The sequence below is a fragment of the Sorex fumeus genome, unplaced genomic scaffold (assembly GCF_029834395.1).
Source record: "Sorex fumeus unplaced genomic scaffold, SorFum_2.1 ptg000178l, whole genome shotgun sequence".
Taxonomy (NCBI): Eukaryota; Metazoa; Chordata; class Mammalia; order Eulipotyphla; family Soricidae; genus Sorex; species Sorex fumeus.
Genome location: NW_026606235.1, coordinates 80,793 through 96,166, shown reverse-complemented (window position 1 = coordinate 96,166; position 15,374 = coordinate 80,793). Strand labels below are relative to the sequence as shown.

The 15,374-nt window shown below is 50.2% G+C and overlaps 1 protein-coding gene across 1 annotated transcript in view; it reads left to right on the top strand.

Annotated features, from left to right (window-relative positions):
• Positions 1-14,966, top strand: part of LOC130017153 (polycomb group protein ASXL1-like) — a 62,339-nt gene extending 47,373 nt beyond the window's left edge. Inside the window, exons 4-12 of the mRNA XM_056107863.1 lie at positions 4,099-4,219; positions 4,296-4,393; positions 4,991-5,084; positions 5,525-5,677; positions 6,904-7,067; positions 7,397-7,493; positions 10,300-10,405; positions 10,737-11,373; positions 11,825-14,966. Of these exons, the coding sequence (XP_055963838.1) occupies positions 4,099-4,219; positions 4,296-4,393; positions 4,991-5,084; positions 5,525-5,677; positions 6,904-7,067; positions 7,397-7,493; positions 10,300-10,405; positions 10,737-11,373; positions 11,825-14,704 (4,350 nt within the window). The 3' untranslated portion in view covers positions 14,705-14,966. The remainder of the gene's footprint in view (positions 1-4,098; positions 4,220-4,295; positions 4,394-4,990; positions 5,085-5,524; positions 5,678-6,903; positions 7,068-7,396; positions 7,494-10,299; positions 10,406-10,736; positions 11,374-11,824) is intronic.
• Positions 14,967-15,374: the final 408 nt, after the last annotated feature.

Genomic DNA, 15,374 nt, shown 5'->3' with positions numbered 1-15,374 from the left:
TTTGATTACATTCAGTATTTTGACACCAGACCCACCATTATTATTTGGGATTTTACCCCAACGCTCAGATCTGCTGAAAAGGCAGCAGTAGACAATTTGTTTTCTATTGTTGGTTATGAATAACATTCATGATGTCACGTGGCTGCAGTAGTGGCCTTGTAATTTTGAAATTCCGAAATTTTAACAATTAAATCTGGAGGGATTTCTGCCAAAACCTGCTGGGTTCTGAGATTTGTTCCTGAGTCTCTGGGATCATGGCCGTTAAGCAGCTTGATCCGGAGCCAGAGAGGCATTCGTGGGTGGCGATTCGGGGTCGCGATGGGACAGGGAGGAAAGGGCCGACTCCACCTCCATCCTGTGAGGCCCCACGTGTCTTGTCACTGAGGGCCCAAACCTGACTGTCCAATAGCCTCTGGAGGATGGCGGCCATTGAGCTGCCTTGGGGGAGCAGGCAGAGGGACAGCACCCTTTGCCACCTGGGGTGGCCTGGCGACAGTAATCTACTACGTGGTCCAGACGCATTTCTGCCAAAAGCCATTGGGTTCTGAGATTTGTTTCTGAGTCTCTGGGATCATGACCATTAAGCAGCTTGATCAGGAGCCAGAGAGGCTGTTCGTGGCGTCAACTGGGGGTCTTGTTGGGGTGGGGAGGAAAGGGCCGGATCTACCCCCATCCCGATGCCCGGCGTGTCTCTTCACTGCGGGCCCAAACCTGACTGTCCAGTAGCCTCTGGAGGATGGCGGCCACCGGGCCACCAGGGGGAACAGGCCAAGGCATGTTCCAAACCTATTCCCACCTGGGGTGGCCCGGCGCCGGTAACCTACTGCAGGGACTGGACGCGTTTCTGCCAAAATCCATTGGGTTTTGAGGTTTGTTTTTGAGTCTCTGGGATCATGACCGTTAAGCAGTTCTACCAGGAACCAGGGAGGCCATGCCTCCAGTTCTATAGCTGAGCTGGAGTTGGTTTGTGGGTGTGTCTCCCACATACCCAACTTTTGGCCATTTACTTTCTTGGTAAACTTTGCCCCAAGTTTTTGGGGTCTGGCCAAAGGCACGGCAGCAGTTTTGGGGTATCTGGAAGTCTGAGGACGCCATCAGGCTGCCTATACACTTGCCTCACAGGTACAGATTGACCTGCTGGCAGCACCATACCACCCTAAAACTGCTTTTAAAGGCTGAAGAAGTAGCACAGTAGGTAAGGCACTTGCCTTGCATATAGCCTACTTGGGTCAATCACCACCATCGCATGTGGCCCCCTGAACATAGAGCCAGAACTAAACCCTGAGTAATGCCAGCTCCGGCCCCCAAACAATTAAAACTCCTTTACAAATATTTAAAATACCCTTTAATGCACGTGCAGGTCTTTAAGATCCAGAGCCTCATGTCCTCCTCTAGCCCATCCTCTACAAACTAGATAGAATGACTACTTTTCAGCTTAACTGCCAGTAGGGAAAAGAGGAAAAAAACCTAAAACTATGGCTTGTTAATTTTTGGGGAAAAGGGCTATTGGAAGCAATGCTCTAGGGACCCCAAGCCCACTCCTGATGGTTCTCGAGTGCATGATACATGGTCAGATTGTGCAGTGCTCTGGGGCTATGTGGGGCCAGGGATTGAGTTTATAGGGCCTTTGTCTCAGGTGTGCAAGGCATGCCCTCCAGCCCTATTGAGTTCGCTTCCTTAGACCCTGGCTTATTTTTGATTCTTTTAGTTTCCCATGATTTTGACTTGGTTTAACAAAATTGAAGATTTAATCTACTGATCCAGGCACCCATGTCCTTTAGTTTTTTGTATGTGATTTTCTCCTGTTAAAATCTGTTATAAAGGGGCTGGAACTACAGTACAGCAGATTAGGTATTTGCCTTGCACGTGGCCAACCTGGGTTCAATCCCCAGCATCCCATATGGTCCCCCAAGCACCACAAGGAGTAGCTCCTGAGCATCGCTGGGTGTGACCCAAAAAAGCAAAATAAATAAAATCTGGTATAGGGCCAGAGTGATAGTACAGTGGGGAGGGCGTTTGCCTTGCACATAGATGACCCGGGTTCAATCCCCGTCATCCCATATGGTCCCCGTACACCGCTGGGGTAGTTCCTGAGCGCAGAACCAGGAGTAACCCCTGAGCATCACTGAGTGTGACCCAAAAAGCTAAAAAAAGGACCTGGTATTTTTGTAAGAGTTAAAATCATGGTTTTCCCTAATCTTTTGACACTTTTTACGCTATTAAAAAGAAGAAAAGCCCTGGCCCTAATTTGTCTCCTCTCGCAAAAAAAGTATAGTTGAAGTAACATCTGCACTTGTTTGTTCATTGCAGCACTCTTTACAGTAGCCAGAATCTGGAAAAAACCTGAGTGCCCGAGAACAGATGACTGGTTAAAGAAACTTTGGTACATTTACACAATGGAGTACTATGTAGCTGTTAGAAAAGATGAAGTCATAAAATTTACATACTACATGGAAAGTACTACATGGAAAGTATCATGTTAAGTGGAATGAGTCAGAAAGAGCGGGATAGACACAGAAAGATTGCATTCATCTGGGGAACATAAAGTAACAAAATAGGAGTCTAACACCCAAGAGTGGCCGAGATTAGTACCAGGAATTTTGCTCCATGGCTTGGAGGCCAGCTACACATGCTAAGGGAAAAGGGAGCTCAGATAGAGAAGGGTATTGGGAGAATCCTCCCGGGATGGGAGAAGCATGCTGAAACTAGACTATAGACCAAACATGATTGCCACTCAGTGCCTCTTTTGCAAACCACAACACCCAAAAGGAGAGAGAGAACAAAAGGGAATGCCCTGCCACAGAGACAGGGTGGGATTGGGGGGAGGGGGGGAGGGATACTGGGACCCGTGGTGGTGGAAAATGGGCACTGGTGAAGGGATGGGTATTTGATCATTGTATAATTGAAACCCAAGCACAAAAATTTGTAGGTCTACAACTGTACCTCAAGGTGTTTCACTAATAAAAATTAAAAAAAAATGTTAAAGACTAAAAAAAAATTGTCTCCTCGTGAGCCCCCAATGTTCGTATTAATCTCTCCTAGTTCTGAGATAAGAGGTAGCTCCTGGATTCCTTGGAAATAGGTGATCTGATTCTGAGACAGCAGCAGTCTGTGGGGCAAATGTTACGGAGATGAAATTTGAATAGTAGATCTCCTCCTCAGCCTGTTTCCATTGTGTCTTACTTAAGATCCTTCATCCACTAACTCTTCCCTTTAATACTTTCCATGGTTGCTTGCATGAAATTCCTAAAATTCACATCATTCTTCTGATCATTGAGACTATAAAACAACCCAGATATTCATCTCTACGCATACTCTTACCATACTATTTCCTGTCCCTTGCTTTCTCTATCATACCCAGTTGCCCACATGAACACAGAAATTATTTCCTTGCGTTTAGTCTTCCACATTTGCTGATTTTGTTACCTAGAAATCCCTGCAATCTCCCTCCTGCCCTCCTGTCTGCCTACCAGCTCACCTGTTAAGACTTGTTTCTCAAGGGCCAGTGATGGTGTACATGTACAAGACTATATAGATTTGATTCCTGCATGGTCTCTGAACTCCTCGGGGCCCCTGAGCAACAAAAACAGCAGCAAGAATAAAAGTCTCACCCTTACTTCAAGCAGCACCTCTTCCTGAAAGCCTGCTTCCTGGTCCTTATTTCGTTCCTGTACCTCCACCTCCACAGCATCTTTCTTCAATTCAGAGATGTAAATGCCCCTTTTTCCATGCTTTCACAGTTCTGATATACCTAGGTCACTGTTCTGTCATTGAAATAGATTTTGTTTTTTCTTCCTCAATTCATTTGAACTCCTTGAAGGCAGGGCCATTTCCCATTTCTTATATCCTGTCTCCACCCAGAAACGAGCATGCTGTAACTTATAGGAGGCAGTCCATAAATGTTTAACAAATGATTGAATGCGCAGCTAAATCCAATTCTCTGTATAAACTTTCTGAGTCTGATCAAATAGAAAGGGACCGCAGCTTCTCAGCAGTCTCATTCCCTCTTCTACAAAGGCAATATGCGTTTAGGAATGAGTGCTGTGCTTGTAGGCTTTGTGGGGTTTTGCTCACCTGAGCTATGCCTTGCTGTCCCAGAAGGATGCCTTGCAGTGGTCTCGCAGTGCAGCTGCCGTGGAAGGAGAAGAGCCAGAGGACACAGCTGACGTGGAGAGCTGTGGATCCAACGAAGCCAGTACTGTGAGTGGTGATAATGACGGTAAGTGCCCCTAACGTTGTGGGCAAGAGAAGCCATAAGCGGCTGCTGGAGGCTGATGTTTATTTCCCTCTTCCAGTATCTCTTGATGAAACATCTTCAAATGCATCCTGTTCTGCAGAGTCTCAGAGTCGGCCTCTTTCTAATCCCAGAGATAGCTACCGAGCTTCCTCACAGGTAGGGAAGAGAGAATTACGGCCAGCCAGAAGACAGGATGATTCTTTCAGCTCAAGCTTGTTTACTATTTTTCCCTCTGTGCTGGTCTCAAAGCCAGGGCCTTAGACATCTGAGGCATGCGCTGTCCCACTGAGCCACAGCCCTGATCTTTTGGCATCTACTGGTCAATATATTTGAAGAGTTGCAGGGCGGGGGGGGAGGAGGTGGGGGGGAGGGGTTAGCTTGGTTTTTATTGTTAGTGACATTGAAGATGGGTGCTGAATTGAGAGCAGAGTGGTTTTGGTTTTTCTTGTTCCCATGAATAGGTCGTTTTATCTATACTTATGACAGACACAGGAACATCCGCATAGTGGGGAGGGCAGGAGTCTCGTGAGTCAGCAGGTAGAGTGAATGGCCCGGCCACTCACTGGCTTCAGACCTTAAAACTTCCTGTCTGTGACATAGAGATGACTCCGTGTTCTTTATAACTTGGGCTGCGGCCCGTGGGCCCGGGCAGCTGGCATGAGCTCTGCTTGACGAGGCAGTGGTCAGGACAGATGGCTGTTGGAGCCCTGCAGGTGACCCAGACTCTTTTTTGTGTTCCCTTGGGGAATGTAGGCTAACAAGCAAAAGAAAAAGACAGGGGTGATGCTGCCTCGCGTTGTCCTTACTCCTCTGAAGGTAAACGGGGCCCACGTGGAATCGGCCTCAGGTACGTAGAAACTCTATGCAGGTGTTGCCCCCTCCTCAGGCCGTGGCAGCAGTTTCCGACCCAGTTAGTGTGGTTAGTCAGGTCAGGAGCGCCTGCTCTGGCGGGCCACAAGCTGTGGCCATGAGACCTGACCTAGGTTCCGGTGCCCAGCCCTGGCCTGCCCCCTCCCACCCACCCACCCACCCCCCAGGGCCACCATGAGGGGACGACGAAGTAGTATGCAGGTGCTTTGTGTGGTGCGGATCAAGGTGGCGGTTTGGCATCCTTACATACTGTTTCAAAGCCAGACCAGGCGGTGGTGGTCTCTGACAGCCTGAGCCCGGGCCCTAGAAGCACCCATATTCCTGGCAGCGTCTCAGGGAGAGCTGGGAGCAGTCAGCTTGTCGAGAGCCCTGGGTGCGGCGTGTGATGCTTTTGACCCATGGAATGTGTGCCTTCAGGGTTCTCGGGCCGCCACGCCGATGGCGAGAGCGGCAGCCCGTCCAGCAGCAGCAGCAGCTCTCTGGCGCTGGGCAGCGCTGCTATTCGTGGCCAGGCCGAGGTCACCCGGGACCCTGCCCCGCTCCTGAGAGGCTTCCGGAAGCCAGCCACAGGTGAGTGGCTTGGCACTCATTTCTCTGCGTGGAAAAGGGGGCCCCTGGAAGAGCTAGTGAGAAGATGGTGCTTTCTACTTCTCTTTCTTTACTCTTTATTTTTACTTCTTGGGTAACCCTCTATTTTTGCTTTATCTTTATATTTTGGTTTTGTTAATAGAGTAGCTCTCTGCTGGGCTGTGTGAGAACTCTCCCTGTGAGCTGATGCCACATTACTCCTTGGTTATCCCTGTAAGGGATCAGCCTTTGCTGGCCTTGGTACTGCTTAGTATGTGAGTGAATGAAAATCGTTTCTGAGCTTCTCAGTGAAGAATTCCAACATCCTTTTCCTTCCTAGGTGCATTCTGCCATGCTTGTCTTCACTCTCTGTAGTCTCCCATTTTAGCCAAGTTGTCATTCTGTTGCATGGATGCCTATAATCCAGTCACCTCCTTCCCCCAGCCCCTTGAGTGTGGATACTAATAAACCTGGGAATGGCTCTTGCTCTTTCAGGGTTCCTTTAGCGATGCCCAGATCCTGCTTCTTTGTAGGTGTGCCACATAAAACCATTGTGATGACTAGCCTTGGCTTTTGGAAATGAAAATAAATCATTGCCCAAGTGAGGAAAGGTTTGCTGCTTGCCGCTTTTTCAACTCAATAGCAGTGCTCAGTCTAATCTTACAGGTTTCTATTCTCGGTGATCCCTCCCCCCGCCCAATCTAGATAAAACTAACATTTGCACAGATGTTCCAAAGAGTGACATTTCAGTGGTCTATAAACAACCCTTAGTTCCTTTTGACATGGGAATTACACGTAGAAGGTTTTCATAGGCATTTTCGTAGTACCTGATACTCTTTGGACAACTTCCATCATTTTCCAAGACTGTGTGGACTTGATTTCTACATCTCCAGTCTTCCCAAGCTCAGACCCTGTCCTCTGCCTGGTTTTCTGTGAGGAGAGATTCCTCTTCAGGCTGTAATATACATAGTACTGTCATTTCTGGGAGGACACAAGCCTAGGTAGTCTCTTACATTTGATGGTGACAGTAGTGACCTGTCAAGAGTCTTTGGCATGCATAGGTCAGGATATATTAGACCATTGAGCAGATTATGTGTAGATAAGTTTGAGTGGTGTGGGGGCTACCACCAAAACTAACCAAAGCTAATACGTCAAGTATGACACATTTTTGGTTTTTAGAAGCTGAAATTTTTGTTTCTTGATTTTTTTAATTGCTTCAATAATCACAGGTCAAATGAAGCGAAACCGAGGGGAAGAGATCGATTTTGAGACGCCTGGGTCCATCCTTGTCAACACCAACCTCCGGGCCCTGATAAATTCGCGGACCTTCCATGCTCTGCCATCCCATTTCCAGCAGCAGCTTCTTTTCCTTCTGCCTGAAGTGGACAGACAGGTGCTGATGGGTCACTTCTTTGCTTATTTTCTTCCCCTTCGTGGGGAGTGGTGGGCTTAAGGGAGAGGCCGTCCTCATAAGCAGTGCTGAGAGGGCCTAGTGGCCACTCCTGGTGATTCTTGGCTTACTATGCCATTCCATTAAGGCTTGGGCTGTATGTGAGGACCTCCCGGGCTGCATCTGGCCATACTTAAGAGGGGGGCCATGCTGTGCCAAGGATCAGATCCAGATCGGGTGCATGCATCTTCCTTGCTGCTTTCTGGACAGGCTTCTGATAGCTTTTTAAGTTTCTTTATTAATTGGGTTTTTTTTTCTATTGATCCCTCTAGGTGGGGACAGATGGCCTGTTGCGTCTCAGTACCAGTGCGCTGAACAATGAGTTTTTCACCCATGCAGCTCAGAGCTGGCGAGAACGCCTGGCTGATGGTGAGTAGACTTTCTTGTCTCGTTCAGCTTAAAAGGTGCCTGCTGTGTGTGGTGTCATTTGTCTCCTGGTATTTAAAACCCAGACTCTGGGCCAGATTGCTTTGCACACAGAGGCCCTCGTTCTATCCCAGACGCCACATCACCCCCAAACAACAGCAGGAGCAATCTCCAGGATCATGGCCAGCAGAGTAGTCCTTGCTCATTACTGGATACAGCCCCAAGATCAGAAGATTTAAAAACAAAACATATATTATTGGGGGTGCTTTTGGTCACACCTGATGGTGCTCAGGGGCTACTCCTGGCTCTGTGTTTGGGTGTCACTCCTGGCGGTGCTTAGTGAAACCATATGGTGCTAGGAATCAGACCTGAACTTCCCATGTGCAAAGCGTAGTGTTTTGTCCTTTGAACTTTCTCTCTGGTCTCAAGGCACTAACTTCTCACCAGTTTGATTTTTGTTTCATTTTTGTCTCTTTTGTGAAGCAAAGTAGATATAAGAAATTTACCTAGGGCCAGAGAGATAGTACAGTGGGAAAGGTACTTGCCTTGCATGCAGTCAACCCAGGTGTGATTCCTCAGCACCCCATATGGTCCCCCAAGCCCCACCAGAAATGATACATTGAGTGCAGATCCCAAAAGCAAAACAGGAAGAAAAATTTACTTAGATGTGAGAGAAAAGAGAAAGTTATGTGTTCAGGAGAGAACACAGGCTTTTCCCACCAGAGTAGTATATATCTTTTTTTTTTTTCCTTTTTGGGTCACACCTGGTGGTGCGCAGGGGACCATATGGGATGCTGGGAATCGAACCCGGGTTGGCTGTGTGCAAGGCAAATGCCCTACCTGCTGTGCTATCGCTCCAGCCCTGGAGTAGTACATCTTGAATGGAAATGTGGACCTGTCACCAAGGAGAGGATAAGCCTGGTGTTTCCTCTTTTTTTCCAAAAGAGATACTTAGTTACTTAGTATAAGGCAGGTCTTCCTCACAATGTTAATAAAAGTGGTGGCTATTAAAGGTTCATAGTGCTAAGGAAGGTCCAGGTGTATTGGGAATTTTCTTTTTTTTTTTTTTTTGCTTTTTGGGTCACACCGGCAATGCACAGGGGTTCCTCCTGGCTTTGCACTCAGAAATTACTTCAGGCGGTGCTAAGGGATCCATATGGGATGCTGGGAATTGGGCCTGGGTCAACCGCATGAAAGGCAAATGCCCTCCCCACTGTACTATCGCTCCAGACCCCAGAATTTTCTTTTTTCTTTTTTTTTTTTTTTTTTTTTTTGAAGAACTAAGGTCTTTTTTTTCCCCAGTAGTCATGGATGGCATTGTCCTAGAGGTGAGGGTTGGAGAAGTGCACTGTGCTAATCTAAATGTTGAGCTCCAGTAGTCGCTGGGGTTTTTGTTTGTTTTTTTTTTTTTTTAACATTGTCCTTGGGACAATTGTTAGTTCCTCTTAGTTATAATTTTGTGGGGAAGCTATATGGGATGTGTGTTGGAAGGTCCCCAACACCCACTCTCAGTTTATTTCCTTCAGTTTACTAGGATTCATGGACTCAGCAGATGGTTGTATTCTTGGCAGTTACTTATTACAACGAAACAGTTACTGAGCAGAGTCAACAAAGAGAAAGAAACAACCAGAGTGAAGTAGGGGTAGTTCAGAGCAGACTTCTAGGGTTCCCTCTGCATAGAGTCACATGAGATGGACTTTCTCAGCTATGAGCTTATGTGACAACACATATGGAACATAGTCTACAGGGAAGCTTGTTAACAAACCTGGGTCTGATGTCCAGGGCTTTTCTTCGGAACTCATCCCATAGGAAGCCTCTGCCTAGCACATAGCCCAAATTCCACGTCCCCCAAGGGAATGCTGGCGCCCACTACAAACCATTTTGTATGTATATATCGTCGAGGCACCATGAGCTACCGTGTCAATTATAGGAGGGAGTGGGCGGGCACCTTCCTGAAATCCAAGTTCCCAGATGTCAGCCAAGGGTCAGACTTGTAAGCAGGCCTTTCTAAGAATAAGCAGTCAGGCCTGCTGCGTTAACTTTTTTCTGTACAGGGAATAAGAATGTTTCCATTGTTTGTTGTTCTGCCTTTTTGAAAAATGTATTTGGTTGATGTTAAATGACCATTTATGCTGCAAAAGATCCAATTTCCCTTCTAATAGACCTGTATTTCTCTCCTGAGTATGATCATGATGTGAGGTAGCCTTTGGAAGTGACAGAAGCCAGTGTGAAGAAGAGAGGTGAAGGTTAAAAAGAACTCTTAAAGTCACTGGGGACCGATGCAATAGTACAGCAGGTTGGGCGCTTGCCTTGTATGTGGCCAACCCTGGTTCAATCCTGGCATTTCATATGGTCCCCTAAGCATTGCTGGGTGAGAATCCCCTCCCCTACTCCACTATTCATCACCATCCCCCACCCCCATCCCCCCAGTCATTCGATTTTGAAAACTGCTGACATGGTAGAACTGCAAGATTCAGCTTCCCATGAGCAAAACAAAACAAAACAAACACTGTCCTCCCGTTGTTCATCGACTTTTGCTCGAGCGGGCCCAGGAATGTCTCCATTTTGAGACTTTTTGTTACTGTGTTTGGCATATTGAATATGTCATGGGTAGCTTGCCAGGCTTTGCCGTGCGGGCGAGATACTCTCAGTAGCTTGCCGGGCTCTCCGAGAGGGGCGCAGGAATCGACTCAGCCGGGCTGGCTGAGTGCAAGGCCTTACCGCTGTGCTGTCACTTCAGCTTGAGCTTCCCGTAAGAAAGATAATAATTTTCTAAATGCATACCCTTGGAACTTTTTATTTTCTCTAGGTGAATTTACTCATGAGATGCAAGTCAGGATACGACAGGAAATGGAGAAGGAAAAGAAGGTGGAGCAATGGAAAGAAAAGTTCTTTGAAGACTACTATGGACAGAAGTAAGGCACTTTTTGCCTCATACTCTGATTGCACTGTTGGGTGGGGATAGGGCCAGATGGTCTCTAAATCAAGCAGCCTTACCTCTTAGAAGACGATGGCAGGGACGGGGCATGGATTCGGGGGATTCGGGTCACGTAGCTTGCGTGAATGTCACCACAGGGAAGAAAGCTAAAATGATTTTACTGACATGTTAACACTCACGTGTGGTTAGTGTTCTGTACCATGCGGTTATTTTGTTCCGATTTCTTCTTATCTGGGTGTGTGTGATTCATAGAAATTAAGTAGACTTGGCTTCTCTGGCCTCTAACTGACGGTGTGTTTGGTTTGCAGATTGGGGCTGACCAAAGAAGAGTCATTGCAGCAGCATGTGGGCCAGGAGGATGCTGAGATCAAGAGTGATTTGCATATCCCTGGAGAATCAGCACGGCCACAGCGCGGTCCAGCCACCCGGCAGCGAGATGGGCATTTTAAGAAACGCTCTCGGCCAGATCTTCGAACCAGAACCAGAAGGAATCTGTGTAAAAAGCAGGAGCCAGAACAAGCAGGGGTTGCCAAAGACACACAGTCTCTGGTACCAGCTGCACCCCTCTACAAGGACGGAGAGACTAAAACTGACTCGGCAGGGGTGAGCAGTCCCCACCGGCCTGATACCTCCTCTGCAGTACCCAACCCAGAGGGACCCGAATTCCCTGCCAAACCTGTGGCTTCCTGGATCCAGACCAATCCGGACGACCTGGTGCGCGCAGCCTCTGCGACTCCGGACAGAATTCCCAGCTTGCCTCAGGAGACGGTGGATCAGGAGCCCAAGGATCAGAAGAGGAAGTCCTTTGAGCAGGCAGCCTCTGCGTCCTTTCCCGAAAAGAAGCCCCGGCTTGAAGATCGTCAGTCCTTTCGTAACACAATTGAAAGTGTTCACACCGAAAAGCCACAGCCCACCAAAGAGGAGCCCAAAGTCCCGCCCATCCGGGTAAGAGCCCTTTACCGCATGGAACTTTCTGTGAGACAGCAGTGTGTGGCACACTTTTGCAGGACCATATGGCCCGGGGCTGTGTGGATTTATGTAGAAGTTTAGAACCCTCCACACTGAAATCATTGGGATGAAGTGTTTTTATTCATGCTGTTGAAGTGGTCTTTAGAGGTCAGAATCCTTTGGGATTTAAAAGTCTTTCATTAGGAGGTGTCACATTCTTTGATGACTCATCTGATCCCACCAGAAATTAAATTTAGCAATGAAGCATGTAACAAGCACTTGAGCCGAATTCTGTAAGAATGGGATGGTCTTATGGACCATTTTGCCATGATTATTTTAATCTTAAGGGGAAAGTGCTTCTCCTGACTGCCAGAACCATACTTTAGCTTTTTACTTTTTGTAATTCGGATCACCCAGTTAAAGCTGTTTTCCGATTCTTCTCTTGCAGATTCAACTTTCACGTATCAAACCACCCTGGGTGGTTAAAGGTCAGCCCGCTTACCAGATATGCCCCCGAATTGTCCCCGTCACAGAGTCTTCCTGCCGGGGCTGGACAGGGGCCAGGACCCTCGCAGACATTAAAGCCCGTGCTCTGCAGGTCCGAGGGGCGAGAGGCCACCACTGCCGAGAGGCGGCCACCACTGCCATCGGAGGGGGGGGTGGCCCGGGTGGAGGTGGCGGCGGGCCCACCGACGAGGGAGGTGGCAGAGACAGCAGTGGTGATGGTGGTGAGACCTGTGGCCACCCTGAGCCCGGGGGAGGCCCGAGCCCCCCTGGAGAGTGTGCGCCAGATCTACAGCGAACACAACTACTGCCGCCTTGTCCTCTGAGCGGGGCATGCACCCAGGCTCGAGCTGCCGTGTCCAGAGCCAAGAAGGAGGACCAGGCTCCTCTCAGAGCAGAGGAGAGCCGCGCGCTCCAGCGGGGGCCTGAGAGTCTGGCAGGCGGGTTGGAAGAGGCCTCCCAGCTCCCCATTGCTCCCACTGGGGACCAGCCCTGCCAGGCTTTGCCCCTCATGTCCTCGAAAACCTCAGCCCCTGAGCGAGTAGCTGAGCAGCCTCCGTTGAATTTAGATGTGAGAACTGAGTGTGGGTCTGCTGACACTCCTTGGGGAAAGGATGATGACCAAGAACCTCCTGGTTGCCCGGAGAGAAGTCCTGTCCTGTCTGCAGAGGGGGACCTGCTGTTGGAGCAAGCTGGCCCTGCTCTGGACGAGAGCTGTCTTCCTGTGCTGCAGGAGTCTCAGACCCCCAGTTGCGCCTCTGAATCGTCATTGGCTGGTTGCCTGCAGGACAGACAATTTGATGACGAATTAGGACTTGGTGACTCATGCCCACCCACGAGGGAAAGTGCTACTAGACGAGAAAACTTGAAACCTGAGGATCTCTTCTCTGCTGGTGCTGCTCCTTGGATGCCGGGCCTGTCAGGCGACAGGGCAGAGGGTCAGCCTGAACCCCCGCGTGGAGAAAGCCTCCCATCTGTGGTGCCTCTGGTCATAGAAGAGCAGGATAAGGCCGGCGGGCCCCTCGCTCCTGCACTGCCCGAGGGGCTGGCGACCCAGAAGGCTGCTGGTGACGTGGACCGCTTTCCTCTGCTCTGGACAGTGCGGTCCGTGGAAGGTGCTGACGGTGCTGGCGGTGAGGACAAGCAGGCAGGAGTCGAGAGGCTGAAAATCAGCCTTTCCAAGAACTTGGAAGCACTGAGTCCTCACGGTGAGTCGACAGACACAGCCTCTGACTGTGACGGGCACCTTTCCGAGGACAGCAGTGACTCCGAACCTAGTGGGTCCCCGGTGACCAAGGGGTCCCTGGTGGCAGACAAGGGTGAGAACCAGGATTGGGACCGATCTGGCCCACTGGCCAAGGTGAAAGGTGATCCAGGCCTGGTTTCCCGGACTGAGGGGCTGGTCGCTCCTCAGAGCTGGGTGTCCCGTGTATGTGCCATGCCTCCCAGGATCCCCGACTCCCTGCTCTTGGCCAGCACTGAGGATCAGCTGAGGCCCGTATCCCTGGGCAGACCGGGGTCCTCCGTGGAGGCCTCTAGTCCACTCGTGATGCAGTTACTGCAGGGCAGCCTGCCCTTAGAGAAGGTTCTTCCTCCAGCCCTTGAATCCCCACAACTCAAACTCAAAAAAGAGCAGGGCTCCTTGGAATTGGGGCCTTCGCGGGACCCCAAGGAAAATAGCTGTGAAGTTGACAGGAGTGGCCTCGGTTCTCTCAGAGATTCGAAGCTGCCTCTTGCACCTGAGAGCTGCGCAGCGGGTGCCGAGCTTGCTGAGCCGGAGGCCCCCCAGGCTCCTGCAGGGCCCCAGATGATTCCCAAGACAGCCCCAAGCTTAGGCGCCCTGTACACAGTTTCAAATGCAACAACTGCCTCAGGGAAACTTGAAGTGGATTCCAAAGAGCAGTTCTCTTCCTTTAGTTCAGGAGATCAGAAGGAAGCTCGTGACCCATCCCAGTGCAGTGTTTCAAATGCCGCCCCCAGCAAAAGTCCAGGCAATCTCACTACCTCGACAGTCCCTCGTTTCTCATCTCCAAATGTGACGTCAGATCCCGATCAGACGGCTGGGCCCCTGTGCGAGCACAGCAGTGCTGGAGGCCAGGGGAAGAAGCTCTTTGGCTCTCGTAACGTGTCTGCCGCCCTCCAGTGTCCCCGGCCCACGGAGCCCGCGCTGTCCCCCTCTGATGCCCCCTCCAGCTTCCCCAACAGGAAGTTGGGGCCGAGCAAAAATCCCGTCTCTGGTGGGGTGCAGACTGCCAGGGAGGACCGGGCGCCGAAGCCACCACCTGCCTCTGTTAGCATCAAAAGTGAGAAGACTTTCGTGGGGGGCCTCCTCAAGGCGAATGCAGAGAACAGAAATGCTACTGGGCCTGGCCCCCGGGAGCTGCTAGATGACCTGCACGAGGTGCCCTTTGTCCTCGACCTCCCCTTCTGGAAGTTACCCCGAGAGCCTGGGAAAGGGCTCAGCCAGCCGTTAGAGCCTTCCTCCATCCCCTCCCAGCTCAACATCAAACAGGCGTTTTATGGGAAGCTTTCCAAGTTGCAGCTCAGTTCCACCAGCTTTAATTACCCCTCCAGCTCTCCCACCTTTCCCAAAGGCCTTGCCGGGAGTGTGGTACAGCTGAGCCACAAAGCACACTTCGGGGCGAGCCACACTGCATCCCTTTCCCTGCAGATGTTCACCGACAGCAGCACGGTGGAGAGCATCTCCCTCCAGTGTGCCTGCAGTCTGAAAGCCATGATCATGTGCCAGGGCTGTGGTGCGTTCTGTCACGATGACTGTATTGGACCCTCAAAGCTCTGTGTATTGTGCCTTGTGGTGAGATAATAAATTATGGCCATGGGAAAAGTTGTATATTTAGTGTGTGTATTTTGATAATGATCACCCTTAAAGCTGTATACAAAATATCATTGATAGACCGTCTTTCTAGGCAAGAGCACTCTTGCCGCTCCCGAAAACTTCACAGTGCTCCAGCCCCTCTGTCACTCACCAGACCCTCGGGTCTCGCTGCAGGGGTTTCCTGCAGGGCCACGTGGGCTGCCCATGGCCCTCCTGCTTGCCCAGCTCTCTCTCGCTCAGAGCCTGGTGTGATGTGGGGAGCCCGCCCGGACCCGACGGACTTGACGCTGAAGCAAGAAGGTTGTGTTCTCCCCCGAGGGCACACACCTACTGAACTGAGTAGATACGTTAGTCTTCCACTGCCCCCTCCCTGCCATCCATCTTCCTGCTTCTCTGGCGAGTTGGTGGTTGGGAAAGAAGCCAGCACAGGGTTCCACCTCCCAGCAGAGCCCACGAGGGCTGAAGCGCTCGCTGACCTCAGGGTCACAGTTTGCTCATTGTCCAGTTAACGGAACCAGCCTGACATTTGGTTCTGTTGCTGCAGCAAATTTGCAGCGTTACAGTTTCGGTACAATCCATTGGCCGACAGGAGCTTTTGGGACCTTGGATAGACCTGCTAACCCATCTCCGGGGAATGCCATGTGTAGACCACGGGTCA